The sequence below is a fragment of the Manis javanica genome, chromosome 4, assembly GCF_040802235.1.
Source record: "Manis javanica isolate MJ-LG chromosome 4, MJ_LKY, whole genome shotgun sequence".
NCBI classification, from domain to species: Eukaryota; Metazoa; Chordata; class Mammalia; order Pholidota; family Manidae; genus Manis; species Manis javanica.
Window position 1 is genome coordinate 52,189,631 of NC_133159.1, and position 26,733 is coordinate 52,216,363.

Here is a 26,733-nt window from a genome sequence, read left to right on the forward strand (position 1 = left end):
TGTCAACACGGTTCATCATTATTTCTAGGTGGCAGATCATAAACGTGATTGGCACTCTGGAAATGATGGTTAACTCTGTGAGAAAACATGGGCTGCACATATGAATGGCTGCAGGGGCCAGGTTTATAATGCATTAAGTGAGGCGGGCATGGTATCAGAGTATGAGGGGTGGTGGGGACTGTGACAACATGAGAGCCCCCCCCCCATCTGAAGGGACACTTGCTCCTCACCTCCAGCTCACCATTGCCTTTCCTCAATAGAGGCTCAGTGTTGCTACATCTGCTAATTTTTTTTTCAAAACAATCAGGAAATTCAGATTTATGTGAAATCTGTCAAATTTTAAATGTTGGCTTAAATTTCTTAAAACACTGTGTGCTCAGAGCTGTAATACTTCGGAAGGCCAAATGTGGCCAGCAGGCTGCCATAAGTGACTCTCAGAAGAAAGGAATTTCCTTACTTTCCATCTTGAGACTGTATTTCCAGTAACCACAGTGGATGTCCTTTTTTACAAAAGAAACTGGACTGAGATTTGGGAGACTGGATAAGCCAACTCTGCCTTTCCTAACTGCATTATCAAGGGTAAATCCTTAACTTCATTCATCCTCAACTTTGTAATAAATCAATCTATAATACCTAAGCAACCCATCTATTTCACAGATTAAATTAACCCAACTAAGATTTTGAACGTTTACTTGAACATATCCTATTTTATTTAATCCTCAAGAAGGTCTTATGAGGTAGATATTCTTAACATAGATGAGGAGATGAAGAAACAGATTCTGCAAATTGTAAGGAAATTGCTCAAGGTCACAGAGCTAATTAGTGATGGAATGGAGATTCAGACTGTATCTGCTGATTTCAAGCTCTGTTTTCTACTGCAAGAGCAATTCTTAAAATAGATAAGGAGCTATAATCCATTTAAATCATCCTCATCAACAACATCAATCTGGCCTTTTCTTATCTAGCCCCTAGTTACAGAGTTTACAAATAGAATCTCACCTGGGCCAGTTACTGTATCTCTCTAGGTCTCAGTTTTCTTAACTCTTAAGTGGGAGAAGTTAAGACTTGAGCTGAGGTGCAAACTGGTATTTCATGGGTTCTTTTCAGCTCAGAGATGTCTGGCTGGGCCTAAATAATTTTTTTCTATTTTTTGAAAAAAGCTTATTTATTGAGCTAATAGAGCTGACATGAAGGGCACATATTTTAGATGTACAATCTGATAAATTTTGACATATAAACACACCCATGAAAACCATTACCACAATCAAGATAATGATCATACCCATCACCCCCAAAAGTTTCCTCATGCCCCTTTACAATCCACCCCGTCTTTCAACTCCTCATCCCACATAACTGCTCTGCCTTCTTTTACTATACATTTGTTTACATTCCTTAGAATTTTATATAAAATGAATCATACAAGTTGTACTTTCTGTCATGCTTTTCTCATGCAGCTTAACTCTTTTGATACCTATCCGTGTAGTTACTGTGTATTATTCATTCATTTGTTTTGAGAGCTGAGCAGTGTTCCATTATATGGGCATACCATAGTTTGTTTGTTCACTCACCTGTTGACAGACATTTGGGCTCTTCCAGATCGAGGCCTATTGACTAATACACCTGCTGTGACCATCCATGTGAAAGTCCTTGTATGAACATATGCTTTCATTTTTCTGGGCTAAAGCATACAAGTGGTATGGCTGGCTCATATGTAGGTACATATTTAATTTTTGAAGAAACCACCAAATTGTTTTCCAAAGTTGTACCACTTTACATTCCTGCCAGCAGTGTATGAGAGTTCTAGCTTCTCCTGATCTTTGTCAACACTTGAATGAGCAATCTTTTTAATCTCCATTCTAATATATAGTTAGTGGTTTCTTAATGTGGTTTTAATTTGAAGTTCCTTATGGCTGGTGATGTCGAGCATCTCTTCATGTGCTTATTTTCCATTTGCATATCTTCTTTGGTGATGTGTATGAGTTGTTTGCTCATTTATATCCTGTTATTTATTTTCTTATTATTGAGTTTTGAGTGTTCTTTATAAATTTGGGTATAAGTCCTTTATCAGATATGTGACTTGCAAATATTCTTTCTCTAAATGGCCTGTCTTTTCCTTCTCTCAGCCGTATCCTTTGAGGAGCAGTTTTTAATTTTAATTTTAAATTTAAATACATTTATCGATTTACTCTTTTATGGATTATGCTTTTGGTCATTAATTTAAAAATATTTGCCTGCTCCAGGATCATAAAGGTTTTCTTCCATCTGCTCTATATGGTTTTCCCACATAATTCCGTATTTAAAAATTATTTTCTAATATTTAAAAGTTGGAGATTTTACATAAGAAATTTGAATTTCCAGTTTATCTTACAAATGGAAGAGCTGGGTATACTGGCCTGCATCCCTACAGGGTTGTGTTCCATCTGATCTAAATGATTTTGCAGTCTACCAAGGTCCCACTGTGGTAGCCTTACTCATTTCCACTACATCTATGCTCCTGTAGGTGCACAGATCTACCACCCAATGTCTAGATGGCCTCTATGACCATTTGAAGTTTTTGGCTTTTACTCTTCTACAAATATTCCATTTGTTATTACATGTGAACCTCCTTCAAGGGGTTAAGAGAGTGAGCTACCCTGTGGTGGATTTGGAATTAACTTGGAGATTCTGGAAGGATCACTGTAGTTAGTATCTCATTTCTGCCACAAGAGTGGAGGTTTAACAACCTGGGAAAAGATTTTTTTATATATTTTTTATTTTTATTAAGGGACCATTGATATACACTCTTAAGAATGTTTCACATGAAAAACATTGTGGTTACTACATTCACCCATATTATCAAGTCCCCCCATACCCCACTGAAGTCACTGTCTATCAGTGTAGTAAGAAGCCACAGAGTTACTACTTGTCTTCTCTGTGCTACACTGTCTTCTCCAAGACCCCCACCCCCGCTACACACCATGTGTACTAATCTTAATATCCCTCAATCCCCTTCTCCCTCCCTCCCCACCCACCCTTCCTCTCTCCTTCCCTTTGGTAACCACTAGTCCCTTCTTGGAGTCTGTGAGTCTGCTGCTGTTTTGTTCCTTCAGTTTTGCTTCATCGTTATCCTCAGCAAATGAGAGAAATCATTTGGTACTTGTCTTTCTCCACCTGGCTTATTTCATCGAGCATAATACCCTCTAGCTCCATCCATGTTGTTGCAAATGGTAGGATTTGTTTTCTTCTTAGGGCTGAATAATATCCCATTGTATATATGTATCACATCTTCTTTATCCATTCATCTACTGATGGACATTTAGGTTGCTTCTGTATCTTGGCTATTGTAAATAGTGCTGTGATAAACATAGGGGTGCATATATCTTTTTGAATCTGAGAACTTGTTTTCTTTGGGTAAATTCTTAGGAATGGAGTTTCTGAGTCAAATGGTATTTCTGTTTTTAGTTTTTTGAGGAACCTCCATACTGCTTTCCACAATGGTTAAACTAATTTACATTCCCACCAGCAGTGTAGGAGGGTTCCCTTTTCTCCGCATCCTCGCTAGCATTTGTTGTTCCTAGTCTTTTCAATGTTGGCCATCCTAACTCATGTGGGGTGATATCTCATTGTGGTTTTAATTTTCATTTCCCTGATGATTAGTGATGTGGAGCATCTTTTCACGTGCCTGTTGGCCACCTGAATTTCTTCTTTGGAGAATTATCTGTTCATATACTCTGCCCATTTTTAATCAGGTTATTTGCTTTTTGGGTGTTGAGGCTTGTGAATTTTTTATATATTTTGAATGTTAACCCCGTGTCAGATATGTTTTTTACAACTATATTCTAACCTGGGAAAAGTTTTGACATAGTTTAAATTTGAAACTGATGATTTGACTTAGTTCTGGGTAACTGTCTGTTTGCCAAGTCTTTCTCATTTGCTTTCTTCTGTAAATTTTAAAAAATGTTTTGAATTGTAAATATATACCAGAAAATGTACATATCTTAACATGTACAGTGTGATGAGTTTTCAAAACTGTAACTACTACCCCAATTATGATATGTGGCATTCCCATAATCAGAAACTTTCTCTCTTATCTCTCTCCAGTTCATCCATGGGGGAGACAGAGGGTGATGCTAGCTCCCCCTTTCGAGTCAGCCACTAATATAATACCAAACCATAGCTTAATTTTATCTGTTCTTGAAATTCATAAAAATTAAGCCATAGAGTAAGTATTCATTTGTGTCTGGCTTCTTCCTCTGAGCATAATATTTTTGAGATTCATCCATGTGTTGCAACCACCAGTAGTTTGTTCTTCTTTATGAAAGAGTAGTGTTCCATAAGGTAAGTATGCCACCTTGTATTTATTCATTCTCATATTGTTGGACATTTGGTTGTTTCCAATGTTTTGCCACTATGAATAAAGCTACAGTGAATATTCGTATACAAATCTTTGTAGGAATGTTTTAATTTTCTTTTGGGTAAATATCTCAGAATGAAATTGTTGTATCATAAGGTAGGTGTATAGTTAGCTTTATAAGAAACTTAGAAAGTTTACTTCGGTGGTTGTAACATTTTTTCAGTCTCACCAGCAATGTGTGAGAAAGCCAGTGGCTCTCCATTCTCTCAACATTTAATGTTTTAGTCTCTTAAATTGTAGCCATTCTAGTGGCTATGTAAGAATCACATTTTTATTTTAATTTGCATTTCCCTGATAATTGATGATGTTGAGCATGATGAACAGACACTTGAAATTTTGTTGCATCCTAATCTGTCAATTTTCCCTTTTACAATTACTGCCTTCTGTATCCTAAGTAATCTTTTCTTAGTCCATATTTACAAAGCTATACATGATATTTTATTCCAGGAGCTTAATAGTTTTAACTTTTACATTTAAGCCTTAGTTCATCTCAGATTCATTTTTCTTTATGATATAAGGAACAAATCAATGTTCATTTTTTTCTCAGTTGGTACAGCACCAACTTTGCAATACTTTCTTTTTTATTATTGAATTACAAAGATGCCTTGGTAAAAAGAAAAAAAACAATTGTTGGAATATGGGTGAGCCCATTTCTCTATTCTGTTCCATTGATATATCTTTCTGTCTTTATGACATAATCACAGTATTGAGTTTTTCAATCCATAAGCATGATATAGCTCTCCATCTATTCAGATCTTCTTTAATTTCCCTTAATATTTTGTGGTTTTTTAGTGCAGAGGTGTTTTTATTTCTTTTGCTAAATCTATTCATAGGTTCTTTATATATGATGCTATTACAAGTGGAATTTATTTATTTACTATTTGTTGGTTATATATATATAATTGCATATATAAAAATAGTTATATATAATTGTATGTACATAAATATATATATACATATATGTGTGTGTGTGTGTGTACACACACACACAATGGCTTTTGTATATTGGTCATGTATATTGAGACCTTGCTAAAGTGACTTATCAAATATAGTAGTAGAGTTTTTAAAATTGTTGGTTAATACTTTTATGTTGTCTATGTCGACCATCATGTTACTTCCATAAAAGACAATTTCATTTCTTTTTATCCCAGTATTTATCTTTTATTTCTCTCTCTTGCCTTAAGACACTGGGCAAGTACCTTAGTGTGTTGTTGAATAGAAATAACAAGAGTGTATATCTTGTCTTATCTCCCATATTAAAGGGAACATCTTTAATGTTTTACCATTAATCATGAAATTAACTGTAGATTTCCCTTAGATGTCTTTTATTAGATTGAGGAGGTTCTCTTTTATTTCTGGTTTTATGAGATCTTTCTTTTCAAATCATAAATGGGTATTGGAGTTTTTCAAGTGCTTTTTCTTTAACTATTGAGCTCATTAGATGATTTTATTTTTAAATCTATTAATTCTGTTGATTAAATTTGTGAGTTATGTTGTTTTAGAATGTCAAAGCAACCTGGCATTACTAGGATAAACCCAACTCAGTCACAATATATTGTCCTTTTTATATTATTGATTTCAATTTGCTAATCTGTAATTAAAGAGTTTTGTATCTAGTTTATGAGAGATATTTGTTTGAATATTTCTTTTCTTGAAATATCTTTCATCAAAATTTGGTATTAGAGCCATAGTATCTTATAAAATGAGTTAGAAAATGTTCTTTGCTCCTCTATCTTATAAAAGAGTTAGTGTAATATTGGTATTATTTCTTCCTTAAATGTTTAATAGATTTTTCCTGTGAAGTCATTTGAACTAGGGGTTTTCTTTGTGGAGGTTTTAAATTAGGAGTTCAGTTTTCTTTCATAGGAACAGTTATTTAAGTCTTCCAATAGTTGTGTTTTTCAAGGAATTTGTCCATTTCCTCTACATTTATTATGTTTATATGTTGGCATGAAGTTGTTTATAATAGCCCCTTATATCCTCTAATGTCTGTAAGATCTATGATTATAGCATCTCATTCTTAATGTTGATAATTTGTGGGGATTTTAATTGATTAATCAATACAATTGAATCAACTTAATTTTATTGATCAATCTTACCACATGTTTATCAATTGTATTAACATTTTCAAAGAACTAACTTTGACTTTGTTGATTTTCTTCACTATTTGTTTTCCATTATATTAAATTTTATTCTTATCCTTATTACTTTCTTCTGCTTACTTTGGGCTTATTTTACTCTTTATTTTCTAGCTTCCTATTGAAAGCTTAGGTTGTGATTTTAGATCTTTCTTGTTTTCTAATATAAATATTTAAAATTATAAATTTCCTCTTTATACCACGTGAGCTGTATCCACCAAATTTTAATATGTTGTGGTTCCCTTATCATACAGTTCAACATCATTTCTAAATTTCCTTGTGAATTTTTGATACCTGGGTTATTAAAATATGTTGATTAATTCTCAAATTTCTATGGATTGTCCACATATATTTTTTTCAATTTCTAATTTATTTGTGTTCAGAGAATTTACTTTGCATGGTTTCAATCTTCTGAAATTTGAGACTTAGTTTGCTGCTCACCATATAGTCTTTCTTGAATGTTCTGTAAGTTTTTGAAAAAAATGAGTATTTTTCAGTTGTCGTATACAGTATTTTATAAACATCTACTGAATCAGGTTCATTTATAGTGTTCACATTTTCTATATCCTTACTGTTTATCCATATTCTTTTCTAACAGTTACTAAGAAAGAGTATTCAAGTTCCCAACTGTGATTGTTCATTTTCTTATTCTCCTTTTAGTTCTGTCAACATTTGTTTTCCCTATGCTTTTAAGGTCTCTTATTAGGAACATACACATTTAGGGACATATATACATAAATACATAAAAATTTAGGATTTTTATGTGTTCTTGATGAATTCTTTTATAATTATGAAATATCCCTCTTTATCTCTAGCAATACTCTTTGTTCTGAAGACTATTTTGTCTGATGATAATAAAGCTATACCAGTTTTCTTATAATTACCATTTGTGAGGTATCTTTTTTATGCTTTTGCTTTCAGCCTGTGTTTTTAAATTTCAACTATATGTGTCTCTTGAATACAGCAAAGCGTAGTAATTTTTTTACAAAGGCCACAGAAAATTAACACAGGGTAAATGGGAGATAGTTTTGAGGCCTTGCATATCAGCAGATGTTCTCTCATTTTAAATATAGTTAGCTGAGTATAGAATACTAAGTAGGAAATAATTTACCTTCAGAATTTTGAAAGCATTTCTCTAACTCCTTTTTTTTTCATTTTGGCTATAGTAATTTTCTTAATTTGCAGAACTATTGTTTATGCATCTTCCTCCTCTTCCCATCCCCTGCATCCTGTTCTAATTTCATAAAATCAGTGTCTTTACTTATCTCTCCAAATGTATGATAGAATGTGTAAGTTTTCTTCTACCTAAATAATCTACTCCTTCCAAGTTATTTTTTCTTGTTTATTTTTATGTCTGTCTTTTATATCTAGAACCTCTCCTCAGATTGTATTCTTTGGCTGTCAGAATGTATCACTTTGAAAGTTTATTGAGTTATAACCGACATACACCAAACTAAATATACTTCAAGTGTGCAGTTTGATGAGCACGTCAGTTATCAATTCCTTGCTCTCAGTTCTGAGTGTACCCTTCAATATATGCTCTATGATAAACAATGGAATTTCTGTAAACATTTCTTCTTGAAAGTGGGCTTTTTCAGTAGCAGGCTCTGGAGGACATTGCAAGGGGAAGAGGCTTCTCAGTTTCCAGCATAGGCCCCGTGGTGTGGATGTGAGGACATCAGTGGACCTCATAAGGATTTTGATGGTCTGTGTAAGCTTACAAATGTAAATAATGATGATATAATAATATCTAAAATTCATTACGTTCCTACTCTGTGCCAGATAGTCATAATCGCTTTATATGAGTTTACTCATTTAACATTCACACCAGTACAGAATAGGCACTATTATCATCGTCACTATTATACAGATGAGAGACTGAAACACAGAGGGACTAAGATGTTCGTACACCGTCACTCAGCAGAGACAAAAAAAGCTGGAGCATGAGCCTAGGCAGCCTGGTCCCCAGCCTGTGCCCTAAGCACTGTCAATTTACTGAACTTGCATGAAGTATTCTTTTGTCTTTTTTTTTAAACAGGAAAAGCCTTTCCTAATCTAGCCTTTGGGAACTAGTGTGTTACAGCCAAACTATAGGGATCTGGGCTGACTGAGGGAGAGCTCACCCAGGCCTGGGCCAACTGGCTTTAGGGTCCAGTTTTGGCTCTGGCCATCAGTATGACCTTGGGCAAGGAGGTTTCACCTCCTTGAGTCCCATGTTCCTCCCCTATAAAATGTTGAGGGGGATATACTAGTTAATTTCCAAGGCCCTTTTCCAGCTGCCACATTCCTCACGTCTATGATTCTGTGATTAAGTTCCTGGAAGGTTTAAATACTGATAAAAGTGCCATTAAGTTCTGTATACTCAGCATTGGCAGCCGTGTGTTACCTAAGATACCTGGGTCAAGCAGTAATGGGGTAGGGGTGGGGGCGGGGGAAGGGTGGGTGGACAGGAATGGCTCCTTGTCTGGCAACTGTGTGCAGTACTGGAGATGAGGGAAGACTGTTCAGCCATGTGCAGTGCCAGCGAGTTTCCTCTGATTTCTGGGCAGTAGCATAGAGGCCGACCATCAAAGACAGTTTCCTAACAAGAGAACCTTGTGCAGTAAGTTCCTCAGGCAAGTGACTAGAGATAATTGAGACAGGATTGAATGGATCTTAGGCAGAGCAACTTGGAGGACAGACCTATTTGGGCAATGAACTGGTTGACCTAAGGCCTCTCTGTCTATCATTCCTTGACCTCAGGTCAGAGTGATAGAAAGGGGGAAATCTACTAAGGCAGCTGGGGATACTCCTGTCCTGCAGTCTTGGGGAAGAATAAGTGACTGTTTGTCCCATATGGGTTAGTCATTCACCTGCCTGAAGGCAGAGGGCTGAGTGTCCAGAGCCTATGACCTGCTGGGACATATTCTGGACTGCAAAGTCCTGGGCCCACTGAGGTGACTGCTCATTATAAAATCCTAAAGCCAGGTTCCTAGACTCTATTGCTGCAGCAGTAAGGACCAATGCCATTGACTGAGTACTTGTTTTATGCCAGGCTCTGGCCAATGACTTTGTGCCCCATCATGGTGAAGACTGAATCTTGGCTTAGCCACCTGTTGTGTGTGAGACTGTGGGCAGGTCACTTACTCATATTTTACATTTCAGCTTCTAAAACTGTAACATGGGGATCATCTATGTAGAAGTGCAGAGGTATAAAATTTTGTAATGACCTTTTACAAGTATCACTGGAATATTTATGACCCAATGCACCCAAAGCACTAGGCAAACGGAAGGTATTCAGTTAGTGATTATGGATAGACTGTGGGCTTCTTGGTGTTCATCTAGAGAAAGACTGACTGTGTTCCTATTGCTCTTGCCTCTTCAGAGCTTAAGCAGGGCCTGGAACACGGCAGGTACTTAACCACTTTGTGTTACTAAGGGCCTTCTCTACAGGGAAAGTCAAAATGTCATGAGTATTTATGCATCATAAAGTTCATAACACTTAGCCAGGAGAAACAGCCAAGAACATATGCTAGTAGAAAACTTTAATGACCTCCTTGGACCATGGCAGAACAGCTCAACAAAAAAAATATGCAAAGGTACAAGTGGCCTAAATAACACAACAAATATAAAGAAGATAAAATTAAGACAGTCATTTATTTCCACATTCTGAATACAGAAAAACACCTTCTTTTAAGAGACCACAGGACATACACAAAAAATGACCAAAGAAAAATCCTCAATAAATCTCCAAAAAGAAGCAGTAGAGATGACAGCGATTTCAATGCACTGAAGCTAGAAATTAAAGACACACTGGGAAAATAAATCACTTGGGCCAAAGAGTAAATCAAAATGGAAACCGTGTGATAAATGTTCTAAAACCCAGTCACACCGCTACCAGTGGCCCAGCTGAGACTGCTAGAATCTATCTCCCAATTAAGCCATGCGGCCACGAACTCGTTTAAGAGCCCAGACAAGTCTCCCTGAGCCTCGGTTTCCCCACCTGTCAAATGGCGTCGCGGGGACCCAGGGTGCAGGTTTGAGGCGTGGGGGAGGGGCTGTGGGTTTGCGGGAGGCGCGGGAGCGTCAACTCCCTGCAGTCAGGAAGCGTGCGGGTGCGGAGAGGCGGCGGCAGAGGGCGCTGCGTGGCCGGCGTGGGCGCGCGTCTGCCATTGGTTGGGGCTGGGCCGCGGGGTTGGAGAGTTGGTGGAAAGTGACAAGTTAAGGGAGACTTGAGAGCAAGAAAGCGAGCGCGCAGAGTCGGAGGAGCCGCCGCAGCCGCCACGGAGGGAGCCCCGGGACGGCAGCCGCCGAGCGCAGAGTCCGAGGCGGGGAGACTCGCCCTCCGCTGGTGGGACACCGGCAGCCCGGGGCTGGCCGGAACAGCCGGCAGAGGCGCGGCTGCAGCCGGAGGGCTGGGGAGGGATCGCCTTTACGGGGTCCTCAAGCGGCCGGGCGGCGGAGAGGGAGCAGGTTAGAGGGACAAAGAACTTTGCAGACGCCCCCGGCATCCTGCGGGGAGAGCGGCCGGGACCCTGGGCAGAGCCCGTGGATGTTCTGCGCGCGGCCCGGGATCCGCCGCCGCCCACGCCGCCGCTGCGAGGGGAGGAATGCACCGGCCGCGCCGCCGCGGGGCGCGCCCGCCGCTCCTGGAACTGCTGGCCGCGCTGCTGCTGGCGGCGCGCGGGGCCGCTGCCCAAGGTAAGAGGCGCATCCGCCGGCTCCCGATCCTCTCCGGCCCTCGCGACCCTTCTGTCGGCCAGCCGGGCGCTGGGCAGACGGGAAGCACCGCGCCCACCGCGGGAGGCGGCCGGCGAAATGCCCAGCGTCTCGCAAACGCGACTGCGGGCGCCGGGGCTGGCGGGCGAGGATTCGCCCTGGAGCCCGGCTGCGCGCTGGCGTGCGCCCGAGGACCTTGTCCTCGGCGCCCAGCAGCAGTTGTCAGCGCTGACAGGAAGCGTGGAGGGATGGGGGCCATTGCGTGCTGCTTGTCCCCCCATTTCCCGCTGGACCCACATTGTGCCCCAGTCGGTGCTCAGGCAAGTCTATTCTTCTTCCAGATAGCAGCCATCCCGGAAAGCGCGGTCCAGGAGGGAGTTTTATTTTCAGTAGTGCCTTCGAGAACCCAGGTTGTCCGCAGACCCACCCAAACAAAAGCGCTGCCCTAGGGCTCGGGCGGCCTAGCATCTCCACCGCCTCCCGCTCTCCAGCTTTCTTGGAGGGTCACGATGGAGGCCACAACGTGTGCGCTGCCGCCGCAGCCGACACTTTGTACAAAATGTGCTGTCAGAGGCGGTCTGCTGCTCCAAAGTGCTCCGAGTGTGCACGTGTGTGTGTGTGTGTGTGTGTGTGTGTTACACACAAGGGGAGAAGCCATCTAATGCATACTTGATTTTGGTAATCTCCAAAGACAATTTCAACAGTTAGAGAAAGACTCCATCGAAAGCCCGAACTACTTAGTTCGCTGCGGGAAGCGTGGATCCTTGCTGCGTCTGAGCCGGTACACAATGAGGGAAGAGCCTGGCTGCGCCTGTGGAGACAACCGATTCATTCTTTGGAGGTTGAAGGGGGAAAGTTGATTAAAGTATCCGGGGTCTTGGGCCTCACTTTTAACATGCATCCCTTGAGGAGGTGCTGGAGCCACTGGATTCTTTTCTCCTTCACTCCATTCCCAGCCCAAACTCTTGCGGACAAATAGGTCTCTGCTCTTTTATCATGCAACTTTCATTTTTAAGTTAGCGCTGTGTTTTAGGAAAAGAAAGGGTTCTGGGCTCTAACAGTGTAGGGGAAAAAGATCTATTCACTACATACACTATGACTACTGAACTAGTTTTTCCTAAAATCTGGTTAAAAATTTTCGTGGTAGAAAACACACTCTGGAAGGAAGTTGTATGTGAATTTTGATTTCCTAGAGATGACTTTTTGGAGAAGTGGGAACCGCATTTTTTGAGGATGCTTCTGAAACTGATCCTATAGTGTGGTTGTGCTCATCTGGAGGCTCCTCTGCTTAAATACAGCTCCTAATTGTAATTAAGATGTACATCAGCAGGGAGTGCACCTTCCTGATGAAAAACCCTAATGAAATGTAAACAGCTTGGTCACATGGATGTGTGCTTTGGTGATGCCAAACATCTGGCCTCATACCACCAACCACCTGGATGAAAAGTTAAAAATGGGCCATGCTGCCTAAACAAGATAAACGTCCTGATGTCAAATTGCTTGGCAAATTGAGGTGGAGATAACCGGGGTGATTCCAGCTAAGGAAGGTTTCCTAGCTTGGGTCCTTGATTAATTTGGTTATTTCCCCTGTGGACTCCTTTACTTCTACCGGACCTTCCAACAATGGTTGTTTTCAGATCCAGGCAGGCGGTGGGGAGCAGGGAAGCACCCTGCACCTTTCTTTGGTTGTCTGCCTTTAAATAAGTGTCTACACAATGATTTTGCTGAGAGTGTAAGACAACTTCCTTATCAACAGTCACCCAAATGCTGTCTCCTTTAACTGTCTGCAGGCTTTTAAGATTTTTCAGAAAAAACTATTGCCTATTCCAAACTCTTCAACAGTGAGATCAAATCTGTTATTATTGTCTTATTTGTCATCTAATAATCCTTTTCCATTTCTGTGAATGCTTGATCTTTTCTCTGGGACAACTCTTCTAGTGGAGCTGATTTACTTTCTTGTCTGATCCAAGATTCTTGAAGTAATTCAGCCAGTGGCTCAGGAAATCGGCTTAAGGGGAGATATGTTTATTTATTTTAAAAAATGCTCAGCATTTCTCCCATCACTTTTCTATTTTGTTAGCCAGGAGGAGCAAACCTTTACATTTATTTTTTCTGGTTTGTTCATTGTTGATCTCCCCATCTATGTCCTACCCAACCCGAGCTAAACCTATCCAGGAAGCCGAAGCCATTATAACAGCACCCAGAGCTCAGGGTCTTAGGAACTCATCTGGGCCTTCTCAGAATCCTGTAGATTCTGTGGTTTGTCCACTGGAGTCAGAGAGGGAGGTGGCCTGCTACTGTATTTGCTGTTATTCTGCAAACCTTCCAGTGCCATTTTAATAGGTGTCTGTTCTGTCTACTTTTAGGATAGGAGTCTCTTGAGGGCAATAAGACTGTTAATTTTCCTGGTGAAGACACTGAAAGCCCAGTCAGCCATCCTCAGCTTTATTGGAGATGCCTGAAAATCCTCCCTAGGGGAGCCACACAAAGCCAGGAGACAAAGGGTGTGGTCGCACTGCCCTTGGCAATGTGTGGGAAATATTTAATTTCCAGTCTTGCTTCAGTGTACCTGCTAGGCTGTTTTGCTGCTCTGATGCTTGGGATTATCTTTATATCTAGCTGGGAGTCCTTTTAAAAATTTGATTTCAGTCTATGTTTTCGCCCTCTCCATCTCCTGCGTGGTGAGTATAGGCCCTGAAAGTTTCTGAATGGTCTGTCACTTGCATCCATTAGTATCTAAGTTGGCTGTGGTTTGATGGTGACCACAGACCCCATTTCAAGTATTTTTGAAAGTTTTACCCAGCATCCTATGGAGAATGGAATGCCCTGTAGACTGTGTGCTGTCAATGTAGATGTGTATCTCTGTATAAATGACGTATATATACATTCCTGTATAGTAAGTGATCTATAAATTTTTGTTGAGTGAATAACTTTTTGGTTATATATAAAATTGTGTTATAATCCTTATTTTCTTAGTAAAAATGCCATGTGGTATATTTGCAGGGATTTTTCCTTTTCTTGCCCCGTCTTCTAGTATAAATAGTGTAGTAGAATTGAACAGTACAGTTTAATGGTATAAGCTCCTGTGTTGGAGTTTAACAGACATGGGTTTGAATCATTTCTCTGCCACATGCTGGGTATGTCAACTAGTCTTTCTGAGCTGTTCCAGGGTGTGGTGAGATTTAAATGAAACCATGAATATCAAGTATTAGAGAAGAGCACCCAGGCTAGAGGGTCTGAACTTGGGGTGCCTGAAATGGAGCATATGCAACCCCCCAGAAGTAATATACACAATTTTAAGTCCATTTTTGAGGTTGAGTATTTCTGTCTATAATCTGATTTTCCAAGAGAACTGTAATCCCAAAAAGATAGGAGCCACTGAGTTGAGGGTTTGATGTCTGGGGCAAGGAATTGCCTTCCTGGGTAGGTTGCCATGGGTTGAGGGTTGGTGGTGGGTCCTGGTCTTTTGCCCAAATTTGCACAATCCATGGAGCCTCTATTTTTCCTCACTTTCCAGTTCCCCTCCTACCAAGCCAGCTGTTATTGGGCCTGGGAGAAGCTGAAGAATGGTGCCAAGTTCTTTGACCTCAACTATGAATGTATTTCCCTGAATGCAGGCATTCTGAGATGCCTCTGTTTGCACAATTTATCTAACAAACACTTGCATAATCCTTACAAATGGGCCAGTCACCATTCTAAGCATATAAGTATCAACACACTGACTTCTCACCAGAGCCCTATATGGGAGGTAGAATAATTAGCTCATTTTATTTTAGGTGTAGAAGTTAAGTTATCCTCTTAAGGTCACATGGCTAGGAAATGGCATTGCTGGGCTCACAAACCCTAAGAGCTCATGGTCTTACCTTAGCTGTTGCTCTAGACAGGCTCTCCTGGTTTAAGCCTTTAAATGTATACTGTATTTATGTATGGGCCAAAGATGCCATTTCCCCAGGTTTTCCAAGAGCAACAGGGGGACATTTTCTTAGCCATATCTAGGGGTTATAAGAAACAATTGGAGGCAGCCAATTTCAATTTTACTTCCTATGCTGGAGTTCCCTGAGCCAGTCTTTCTGTAACTCAGGGAAAGATGAGAAAAGCCTGTGATGGTCTGTACTTCTCATCAGGAGAAATCACATTGTTGTAATGAACTCCAATTTTGAGGCAGTTTGAGGAGTGTGTCTGGCAGTTCCTTTTAACCAGTGATGATTTGGATGAAGTGCCTTTGTATTTGTACAGTTTGGGTTGTAGGTTGTATAGGGACTATTTATTAGAGTGTCTCCTAGTGGGAGAGCTGGCTTGCCTGCTCCCATAGCCCTGTGTGGACCAGACCCTGGCAAATGTAGCCCTAGCAAGGAAACAAGTCTCTGAGGCCTTTTTCTCAAACAGAAAGCCCTCAGCCTGGCCTTACCTATTCCCTGATGTGTGACAGGAGAGACTGTTCTGTAGACATATGGAGAGAAAGGAATAGTCTTCTAGGAGTCTGAGAAAGTTCTCTGGAGTTGAGAGGGTGGAGATGGTGGGGTGGGGGTGCAGTGGGGGGAACTCTTCGAAATCCTTAACTAAATGCAGCTGCTTGTTACACGGAGCCTGACTTGCATGCCAGGAATATCTAAAAAGCTAACGAATACAAAATAAAAATAAACGGCAGTAAAAAGGCTCTCTCTTTGTTGCAGTAAGCTCAGTTGGGGTTTTCAGTTTGTTTAGGAATGGGATAATTGTGGCATCCACTCTATTTTGGTAAGGCAGTGAAACGTGGATTGATGTTATGTCACTGGGATGCTACCCCCACCTGAACTTTTTCCTTCACACCTCCCTGCTCAGCACGCCCAGGCATGGACATCCACAGGGCCTCAGTCTCAAACTGTTGCCCCGAGTGAATTACATTGGAAGAGGGCAGATAATTTAATGGGATAATCTTGGCAGGGCCAGCAAATTTCACACCCCATCTCTCACTAATAGAAAGGCAGTAGAAGGCTACAACATCCTCAGATGAAAAGGTTGTATAAAAAGACCCTGCTTAACAGTAACTGTCTGTCCATAAATAAGGTTCTGTAGAGTTTTGATCCAAAAACTGTTATTAAATACTGATAAGCCAAGTCTCATAATGTTTGGCTTCCTTACATTTCCTTTTTTTGGTCTTCTTTCCATAAAACTATAGATTTTTTTTTAAGAGGGGGAAGAGACCTGAAAAGATCAACCAGTCCAAACTGTTTATTTTCTCAAGTGTTTCTATACAGAAAAGACCTTCTTTTATAGCCATTTAAAGAGGCAGTTTTAGTAACAGAAATGGAATGGGATTTGAACCTGACAGGGACTGTGCTGCTTATTGGCTGTGTGACCTTGAGCAAATTTCTTTGACCCTCTGAGCCTCAGTTTGCTTCTCTGCAAAATGAAGATAACAGTCATATCTGACTAACAGGGTTTTTGTGAGAATTAAAGGAGCTGGTGGACATAAAGCATCTAACACAGTGCCATGGACTAGTAAGCACACAGTGTGTTAGCTACTGTTGTTATCAGGGGCTTGGAGAACCCAGAAAATTTAGTTCTAAAACAGTGATCATTATGCTGTGAGATACAAACCAAGACTGAGAAGAGCAACATTTTACAGTATTTCAAGATTCCTGAGTGTTTTGTTTTATAGGGGGCTTGCAGACACACTCCAAATCTGAGCATTACCCAGGCCAGTGCTGGGGACCCGGATGGGAGGAGATTCTACAGTGCAGTTTTGCAAAGTCTTAAAACAAAGGCTTTTTCAGAACAGTGAGCTCTTTGGGGAAGAGCAACCCCTCCCTGGTGCTTGGTGTAATTCCAGAATCCTGCAATGGGGAATGTTACATTTCAGGGACCTCCACTTGTAATCTGACCGTTTTTAGCTCCAATGTCCAAATAATCTTGCTGAGCACAACTTGAAAGAGAAGGATAATGGCCGGAGGAAAGAATCCTGAGGTGCTCTGTTAGCCATTTAAAATTTCTGAGTACAAAAAAAAAGTTCATGTTACCCAAAGAGAGAAGAGTAATGAAGTGTGTGGGAAGGGGGAGGGGAGATAAAAAGAACTTCTAAAGAGCAAGGCGGGGTTTGTGTTTTTTATTTTTATTTTTTCAACAGTAAAGCTTGTCATTCAATGCATTTCAAATAACATTTATTAATTTATTATGTGCAAGATATGGTGTTAGTGCCCAGGAATAAAACCTTATCCCTGCCCTCAAGGTAAGAGAGAGGAGAAAAATTCTTACCTTTAAAGAACCTACTATGTGCCACACGTAGTTCCTTATATATATTGTTTATCTGTCCTAGCAGCCCTTTGAGATTGGACTTCTGACCCCATTTTACAGATAAGGAAGTCGAGGCTCAGGAGGTAAGTATCTTGGTTAACCTTGCATGGCTGTTAGGTTGGCATTTGGCATCTGATCTTAGGTTTTTTGACTCTCAAGTGTATGCTATTTCCACCATCTTTGAAAGGTAATTGGGGAGACAGGATGAACAGACATGTATCTCCATATGCCAGCTAGCTTTCCCACAAGTGAATTATGGGAAAAAGTTGTGAACAAAGTGCCATGGGAACACAGTGGTAGAAGACATTAATTCTCACTCAGGGACTTGGAGGGTCAGAGGGAGCACGTTGGTGTCTATCACAGACTTACTGTGAGGATGCAGCGAGATAAGGTGTGGAAAAAGCTTAGCACTGTGCCACGTACATAGTGAGTGCTCAGAGTGTTCTGCTGTAGTAATGTAGCCAGAGAGAGGCCTGGTCAGGATTTATCTGCCTCAAAAGTCTTGTGTTCTTAATTGTTCCACTGTGTTCCTTTTCAGCGGGTATGTAGTGTTGAAAGAGTAAGTGGCTGTGCAAGTCAGTCCCCAAATGGAAAGGACAACACAAGACAGCTTCTCTGGTACCTTTCCACCTGCCCCTAACCCAGATTTTTAGACTCAGTTCCAAACATTTTGGGGTGGGGAAGGGGATTTGCACAGCTGTGAATTTGGAGGGAATCATAGAATTTGGAGGGAATCACAGTGCCTAATCATGAACTGTACACTCCTGGAGCTCTGGCCCGGATCTACCATGTTCCCCATTTGTTCGCTGATCATATATTCTTGTACTTACTGAAAGCCAAACACTTTGCTAGTCACTGGATATATAAAGGTGAATAAGGCTGTGCCCTTGCTTTGAGGGTTTTTTCAAATGGCAGATCTATGACAGCGACTGAAAGCTGATTACCAAATCTGTTTCCATCTTTTACTGGGCCCATGGCTAACTGCATTTCCCTGTTCCCTTGCAGTTAAGTGAGGCCCTATGACTAAGTATGAGCTAATGGAATGAGATTGGAAGCTATGAGGGTCACTTTGAGGCTTGACCCACAAAAAAACTTCCTAGTCAGGATGGCTGTAATCCTGAACGTGGTTACCCTAGAAGTCAATGTATCGAAGACACAAAAAACGGCCTGGAACCCTCCCTTAATCATGGCATGGTGGAAGGCACTTGCTAGTCCACTTGCTGAGCTTTTAGGTGAGCAAGAAATAAACTTCTGTTGTAGTGAAGGCTGAAATTTTGGGGTGTTATCAGTTACAGCTGATAATATTACCTTAACATTATTTATATAATACACACACACATACACTATATATATGGATTTTATATAATATACATGTATATTTATGTATATTATATACATGTGTATGTATTAAAAATATATTTATCACAATACATATATTTTATATTTATTATTATATAAGGTATGTAATTGTTTTTTATATACATATGCTGTGTGTGTGTATATATATATATATGTATATATACATGTAGAGAGAGAGAGAAAAACATAGTGCACAATGAGATCATGAGTTCAATTTCATTGGGTCAGGATCATTTTTAGACATTTTAATTTATTATGTGTGAGATATGTAGGAAATGTCAGAGTGCATTACATTAATAAGGTGAGTATGGTTTTGGGAAATTTTAGCTTCTCTTCTGTATATGCTGGTTTGGGCTGTTACTGGGCTCTCATCATCAAAAGTTGGAAAGCCATGGGTCTAAGGGAGGCAGCTAAGCCAGCAGCTCTGTACAATACAGTGCAGTAGTCATGACAATAGAGGTGAAGCCCCAGTGCTGTGGAGACTCAGTTAAGGAAGTGCCTAGGAAGCAGAGATGGCAAAAAGGGTTCACTTCCAGTCAGGTGGTATTGGCTGCCTGCAGTGCAGCATTGAGGATTCTGATGTTTCTCCCAGGATCTCTGGGAAGGAATGCTGTGCTCTGATAGCAGCATCTGCCATGGGCTTGGCGAGGAGGAGTAGATGCACAGACCTAGTTTGCACTTCACACAGAATCTGGGCTCCTTCCAGAGAATTAAACTCTCCCCAAATTATTTATGGTACACATGCGCTGCCTCTAGCACCATGATAAACCCCGTGGGAAATCTAGGAGACTCAAGACTAGCCCTTGGGGAGTTTACTTTTAGGGGCAATAAAATGGGCACTTGTGAAATAATTATATAGCCAGTGTTCAGAGTTGGTAATTATGGATACAAAATGCCCAGAAGGGGAGGTCTTTCGGTAGAAGTGGGATGTGATGCGAACGCTGAAGGCTGGGAAGGGTCAAGATGGCAAGAGGAGAGCTGGGCATTCTGCGGCTACCCTGGTCTCTGGGCTGGGTTCTTGACATGGGCCTTCATCCTGGAATGAAGCTGTCATCTTGGGATGGGAGGGTAAAGAAGTAGAAAGAGGTCCGTGAGTGGTGCCTGTTAGGTTTTTCCATATGAAGGGGTTGGGGGAGGGGAGGACGAAGCAGAGCTTTCCTGGAGCTCAGATGATGTACCTGTGTCCCTAACAAAGTGCCCCAGAGAGTTAAAATGCAGTGTATCTCCGGGCTGCTCATCAATGGTATATTGTGTCTTACTCCTTCTGCTGCAGTAGTTCTGTTCTGTAGTGCAGGACACTAAATCCCAGTCTACCTTTTGCCTGCTCGCTGAAAATCACATTTGTAGTGATTAACACATAGAGCATCTTGTGTACCAAACACCATTTTCAGTTAAGTATCTTGACTTATATAGTCTCCAGGGCAGCCCTATGAGGTAGGCACTACTTAATTATCCCCACTTTCCAGAGAAGGAAACTGAGGTAAAGAGAAGTTCAGTAACCTGCTCAAGTTAAGTAGGAGAGCCAGGATTTGAAACTAGTTATCCCGAGTCCAGGGCTTAGTCCTTGATCATTATGTGATTCTGTATCTCAGTTTATTTTTCTCTATCTGATGATTTAAATAGTCTGTAAGATCCCAGCCAAATTCCTGAGTCAACATTATCATAAATAATTTCCTCCATTTGTATAGAGCTTTGCGGCTTACAACATTGTTTCACATAGAATATCACCATGAATTTCCCAAATAATCCAGTGAAATAGGACTTCTTTCTCTCCTTTTAAAATTAGAAATGTGATGTTGGCAGCTCACCTAAGGTCACTGTAGCTGCTGGAGCCTCTCTGAAGCCCAGCCTCTTTGCCCCGTAGTGCTTTCTGCCCTAAAAGACTACCTCCTGTGTTTGAATTCCTGACTCTAAGGTACTGATATGTGTCTGTTTTCACTGGAGTTTCACCAGCAAATGAATTTGCCTGATGTTCCTCAAATCAGTTACTGTTTTTAGAAGTAGTTGTGAGGCATTTGTAGGTGGGGCATGAAGCTAGGATTCCTGTAACCTAAGAAAGTTCACTTTCAAGCAGACTAAGAAAAAGTTACATAAAAACAAGGAGTTTCCTAAGTTGGTGACCACAGCAGGTAGAGGAGTTGTTCATAGGAGGGCTTTGGCATTAGAAGGTCTTGGTAGGAAACTGGGCTCATGCTTTTCAGCCAGGTCAGCAAATTGCTTGGCCTCTCTCAAATTGGCTTTGCTCACCTGTAAGATGGGAAGCATACTGGTGCCTACCTTGACAGGGTGGAGGGGACCATGGGAACTGCTTGTCGTGCATCTGGGTTGTGTCCAGTGTGTGTTTGCAGCTCCTCTCTTGAATTAAATGCAGGGCAGCAAGAGTGTACTTCATCCTTTGAGATTTTCCTAGGATGTGATGGGGCAAAATATCTCAACCTCAACACTGTATCAGCTTTTATTTTATTCCCTAATACCATCATCTCTGGGACAGACCTTACTAGCACTAGGAACTTTAGGTTCTAATTATATTAATATTTTTCTGGGACAGGGACTTTCTGGGGCTCTGTGAAGGCTAAACATCCTAAGGTAAAAACAGATCCTGCTGCCCAAAATCCTAGTTCTTCTTATAAGGCTCCTATGTGTTCTTCATGGGAAATTGACGCCATTTCCTGATGGATTTAGGCATACATCAATGCAACTTATTCTTCTTTTTCTCCATAAGAGACATTATATTCTCATCTCTTGGATTTCACTCTGACGCAGGTATGTCATAGTTGCTACATAATTTTCCTGTTCTTTGAAGACTATCGGTTGTTTTTCTTTTCCCCACCTAAGCTTTCAGTGTGATGAAAGTTAGCCCTGTGTATGGACTCCTGTGAAAGGCGTCCTTAAGAAAGTAGTTCTTAGCCTGGTGGTGGCTGTTTACATCTTCTCCCTTCAGGAAATTGTTGTGTGTTGTATAGGAACATCTAGTCGCCACAATATTTCCTGTTTGAGATCAGCTGTGTAGACTGCTGACAACAAACAGTGACATCAAGAACTTTCTGATGATGTTCTTACTCTTCTGGGCAGTTACCCTTTTTTTCTCTATGCTGCTCACAGCGTGCTGTCCACTCACGCCCGGTGACCCTAAGTGAAGAAATCAAGCACTCTGCCTGTGGCCAGATGATCTTCAGAGAGTAAAACTGCTGTGGGGTCTCCCAAGGGGAACCTGATATTTCCCCTCCCTGCTGAGCAAGGGAGGAGCTGAGCTGAGCGTGCCCAGGTTTTTTTCCCCCAGTTCATCAGTAAGTCACTGTATATATACTGTACCCCAGGCCTCTGCAAGGACTTGTCAGTAGAGGGGCAGAGAGCCCAGCACCGTGCACTGCTGGGCTTCCCTTCCCAACGGAGGCACTAGGTGAAGGGAGTTCAGCATTCCTCCCTTACACTGGCTGCAACTTGTATTTTTTTGTTGAGTAATTCCCAGATTTCATGGTTGGGTTGGGCTTAAAACTATATATATATACATGAGATAGTCAAAACGTTTTATAAATAATCCTCCCGCATCTTTGCCTCAGGACTCAGGTTCAGAAAGTTTCTTAACCAATCCAGGATGTAGGTGAAAATGGCTTTCCTGAGCTCACAGGATCAAATCAACAGAGCAGTCGCTGGCGGCGCAGTGCCTGTGCAGACGAGCCAAGGAGAGAAGGGACCCGGGAGGCCTAGCACCTTCACCTGCCCAGGGTTCTGTCCTGGGTAAGCTATCACGAAGTCACTGGTGATTCCATTTGGTTAAATATTTATTTGGCAATCGAAGTGGATTCAGGAGAAATATATGGCAATATCGTTTCCTGTAGGAAGTTGACTGGTTTTGTTAGGGAGGCAAGATTGACACCCGCAAATGGTGTGCGAGTAGCTCATGGAATCAGCCCTCTGTGTCCTGGCATGTGTTCCGGGCTCTGTCTCTATCTTGTAGCCTCTAGTATCTGTATACTTCAGCACCTGCCTGCCTCTCCAGCACCTGCAACTCATGCTGTTCCCTTCTCCTTCTCCCCCTGCTGAAATGTTGTTCTTCAACCCTCAGTGCACCCATATTCAGGAATCTACCTTTTTGCCTGCCTTTCTCTGTGGCCCCACATTCAGCTAGTATTCTCACACAGGCCACCTAAGACACACTTACTGATTTGGCCCATTACCCACATTTTAATCTTTGTCATACTGTTTACCATCATTTATTGAGCATCTACTATAAGCCATGCATCTGGCAAAGCATTTTGTAGTAGAATACTGTCATTTTCTCTCCACAATTACTGCCCTGAATTTAATCTCCCTCCCCTCCTTTACTCCTTCTGCCCCTTTATCAGTTGTGAAAAGAAGCTGGTTTTGCTTCTTTTGCTTCAACTTTGTTATGGGGAGACTGACAATCACCACCTCTGCCCCTTAGCCTTACAATGATAGGCTAATCATAGACTGACCTGGGATCAGGGGGGAGTCCCTCTGGAGTGGGGAAAACTGGAGATAGCCTCAGCCATAACTCTGTCCCGGAAAGAAGCTTAGTGTGTAGGAGAGAATGACTTTGATATTCAAAGTGGACATTGCTGAGAGATCTGGCAGTGGTTCAGTCTCTCCTCCATTTCTCTGAGATACTCTGCTCAGAGCCCATGTACTCTGCTTTGTGTCCTGACCATGCACACACCTTACCTCACTAATCTTTACAACAAAATGAATTGGTATTATTGTTATTATTTTTAACCTGAAAGGAAGCAGTTTTTATGTTTTTTTAATGAGAAAATATCTCTATTAAAAACACAGGCAGACATGTAATGCAAAAATGCATTATCACCCACAATTCTACCACTCAGAGATAACCTCTGATAGTGTTTTCTATACATGTATATATATATATATATATGTATGTAAGAAGGTCACACTTTTATTCCCAAGAGAAAACTGAGGCTCAGAGATGTTAAGTAACTTCCCCATTGTCATATAACCAGCAGTTTTCATTCTACCCACTTCTATATAAGCAGAGACCAGATCTTAATGTTAGTTAACTACTGCCTGGTCCAGCATGTTTTACTCAGTAGAAAATCAAGTATGTGTTGAGTGAATGCTAAATTCAATGTAATTAACTGCCTCGAGGAAGGTACATGCAGTAAGTTTTATAGATGAGGAGAGAGGTGTGCATTGCTCAGAATTGCTGGGAGGGTTTTCTGAAGGAGGTGAAGCTTGAGATGGTGAGCCAATAATAATTTGTTTCCCTCCAATATGCACTGTCTTGAGTGCTCAAAGCCAGTGAGCTTGGTCAGCATGCACACTGAGGAGACCGGCTGTGTGCCAGGCACTGGGCTGGGTGCTGGGGCTCCGGCCCTTCTGCTAGGGGAGAGGGCGCAGTGCCTGACACCTGAGTGCTTCCTGCTGTCAAGGTTGGGTACTGCTTGAGAATTAATGACTACATTTAAGCTTTTCTGAAAAATGCAAAAGATGAGAGTGAAAATGTGTCCCTGTGGACATGGCAAAGAGAGTGAGAGAAGAGAGATATGGTGTCCAGGAGGAAGTTCACAGCTATTGGGTAAGAGGAAAGTGACCTAAAGAAATAAAATGGGGGAATTAAGGGGATAGGGGCACAACCAAAAATAGTATCAAGGATCCACCGACAGGACTTTGAGGCAGGCTTTCCCAGTCTGTCTGCCGCCCCCTCAGGTCTCATTGGGCACCTTTGTACGCGGTGGCTTTTGCATGGGCTGTCTCCTCCCTCAGGAACATCCTTCTCCAAACTACTGCCACCAGTCCTGGCTTAAATGTCACCTCCCTGCCTGGCCAGACTAGTTGAGATCCCAACTAGTTGTTTTCATAGCACCCTGTTCTAAAAAATGTTCTTCATTATAACTTGCAATTAAATATTTATTTGTGCAATGATTAGTTTTGTATTGTCTTCTGTCTCCCTGGATTGACTCTCTTTAGATTGAGGTCTGCATCTGGATTACAGCAAGTAAATTTGCCTGGTGACCAATTGAATCAACTCTACTTACTTTTACTAAGCTTTGTTCTTGCTTCCGAGAGGCTGAGATAAGTCCAGTTTGCTTTGCTATTATTATCTAGCAGTTTAAAAATGCATCTTTGAACAACTGAAATCTCAAGGCTATCTCTTCCAAAAGATGAGGAATCCAACCCTGTAAAAAAGTCAATCTGGACTCAATTAAACCTGCTGTGGGCTCTATTTGCAGGGGAGCAGTGTGCAGCTTGAGAGCTGGACTGTTTTCCCAAGATGAAAAATCTGTGATAACTCTGGGTTCTGCTGCTGTAACTTAGGGTCACTCTGCCCTTAATTGGCAATGAATTAAAATTCTCCCTTATAATTCTCCTCTTTCTCTTCTTTCATGTGCACTGTGTTTGAGAGAGGTGTGGAAAATACTGGCCCTCTGCCGCAGGGGAGAGGGTGCAGTGCCTGAGCCTGCGGGCTTGGGCCGGGAGGGCCGCTGAGAGTAGGGGGTGCTGAGTGATTCTTCCCTGCCCCGACAGTCCTCCTCCCTCCTCCCTCCTCTGGTCCCTCTGTTCTCCCCTCCCCTTTCTTTCTTCAGGAATTTTGAAGGGTCTCATTACTAGGGAAATATCCCCTGGGGAGCTCCTACTCTCTCTTCTTTCTCTTAATAAGCAGGGGGTAAAATTCTCCTAAGTTTTAACTTTGCAAGCAATCTGGATGCAAATATAGCCAGAAAGGCCCGTGTAGGTCTTTGCTCTAACTACTGAACCTCTTCTTAAATCCCTAGAACCATCTACTTCATGCAGGAGAGAGAATAGGGAGCTTAACAAAGCTTTGGTTGGGTTTCTTTGGGGGTGAGGCAGTGGTGGGAGAAAAGAAAGGCCTGGGCTGTTTTATTTCTTGTCCTGATAGTGTCATTCAGGAGGGTGGTTGGTCAGCATGCACACTGAGGAGACCGGCTGTGTGCCAGGCACTGGGCTGAGTGCTGGGGCTCCGGCCCTTCTGCTAGGAGCTTTAAGACCAGCCTTGGCAGGAGCGTGAAAGAGGGGATGACTGTGTAGGTAGGGCAGGGGCACAGGTCCAGGAGGTATGTAGGGGGCTGCTAAGCAAGGCTTCGCACAGAAGGAATCAGGAAAGGTGCCTCAGGGAGGCTTCGCTGCGAAACCTAAACCGATAGGTCCCTTTACTGGTAGGGACCTAAAACAATAACCCATAATGCATTTGAACACTATTGATAATAATGGGTGGTTCTGTGTGGACAAATGAGTTCACAAAAATCTGTTTGTAATGGTTGGCGCCCAACTAAGTGATAAAAACCATTTCTCATTCCCCTCTCTATAAGTCAGCCCATTTCCAGAACCTCAGTGGCTCTACCAGGGCCAAAGCAATTCAGAGGGATTCGAGACCCCTACATCTAAGTGCTGGGGTGGGGATTAGGGTTCAGGACCCAGCCCAGGCCTCTGCCTCTTCAGAAAGTTGCTCTGCTGTGAGATCTGGGGTGTCAGTTTCTTCACCTCTGCAATGGGGATTATAACCCCTCCCCTGAAGATCATGAAGAGTGAAAGAGGTGGAGTGTGTAAAAGTACCTTGTAAACTTTAAAGTCTTAGCTGAGATTGAAGGTCAGATAGCAAGCAAGACTTTGTCTCCATTTCTTGGTGATTGGATCCATGAGGCTTCCTTTATTCACTCAACAAATATTTATGTGGCTGAGCATGAAGCAGAGAGCAAAACAAAGACCCACACATAAAGGAGTCTGAAAATAAAGGACTCTATGCTCTGTCAGGTGATAGTAAGTGCTAAGAAACATGAAACAGGGGAAAGGATGGGGTGATGTGGTGCGGGTGATGCTCTGGGTACAGTACCTGGTCAGCAGAGACCTGTGAAGTGGAAGTGTGAGCCCTGTGGC

General features: G+C 41.8%; 1 protein-coding gene across 4 annotated transcripts in view; it reads left to right on the forward strand.

Annotated features, from left to right (window-relative positions):
- The first annotated feature begins 10,129 nt into the window (after positions 1-10,129).
- Positions 10,130-26,733, forward strand: part of ROR1 (receptor tyrosine kinase like orphan receptor 1) — a 383,873-nt gene continuing 367,269 nt past the window's right edge. For 2 of the 4 annotated variants that reach the window (XM_073234068.1, XM_037024370.2), the window contains exon 1: positions 10,130-11,211. Coding sequence is in view for 2 of the 4 variants with exons in the window: in XM_037024370.2 (XP_036880265.1) it covers positions 11,121-11,211 (91 nt within the window). In the remaining 2 variants the exon portion in view is untranslated. The remainder of the gene's footprint in view (positions 11,212-26,733) is intronic. The other 2 variants (XR_012130193.1, XM_037024367.2) reach the window with 1 other exon arrangement.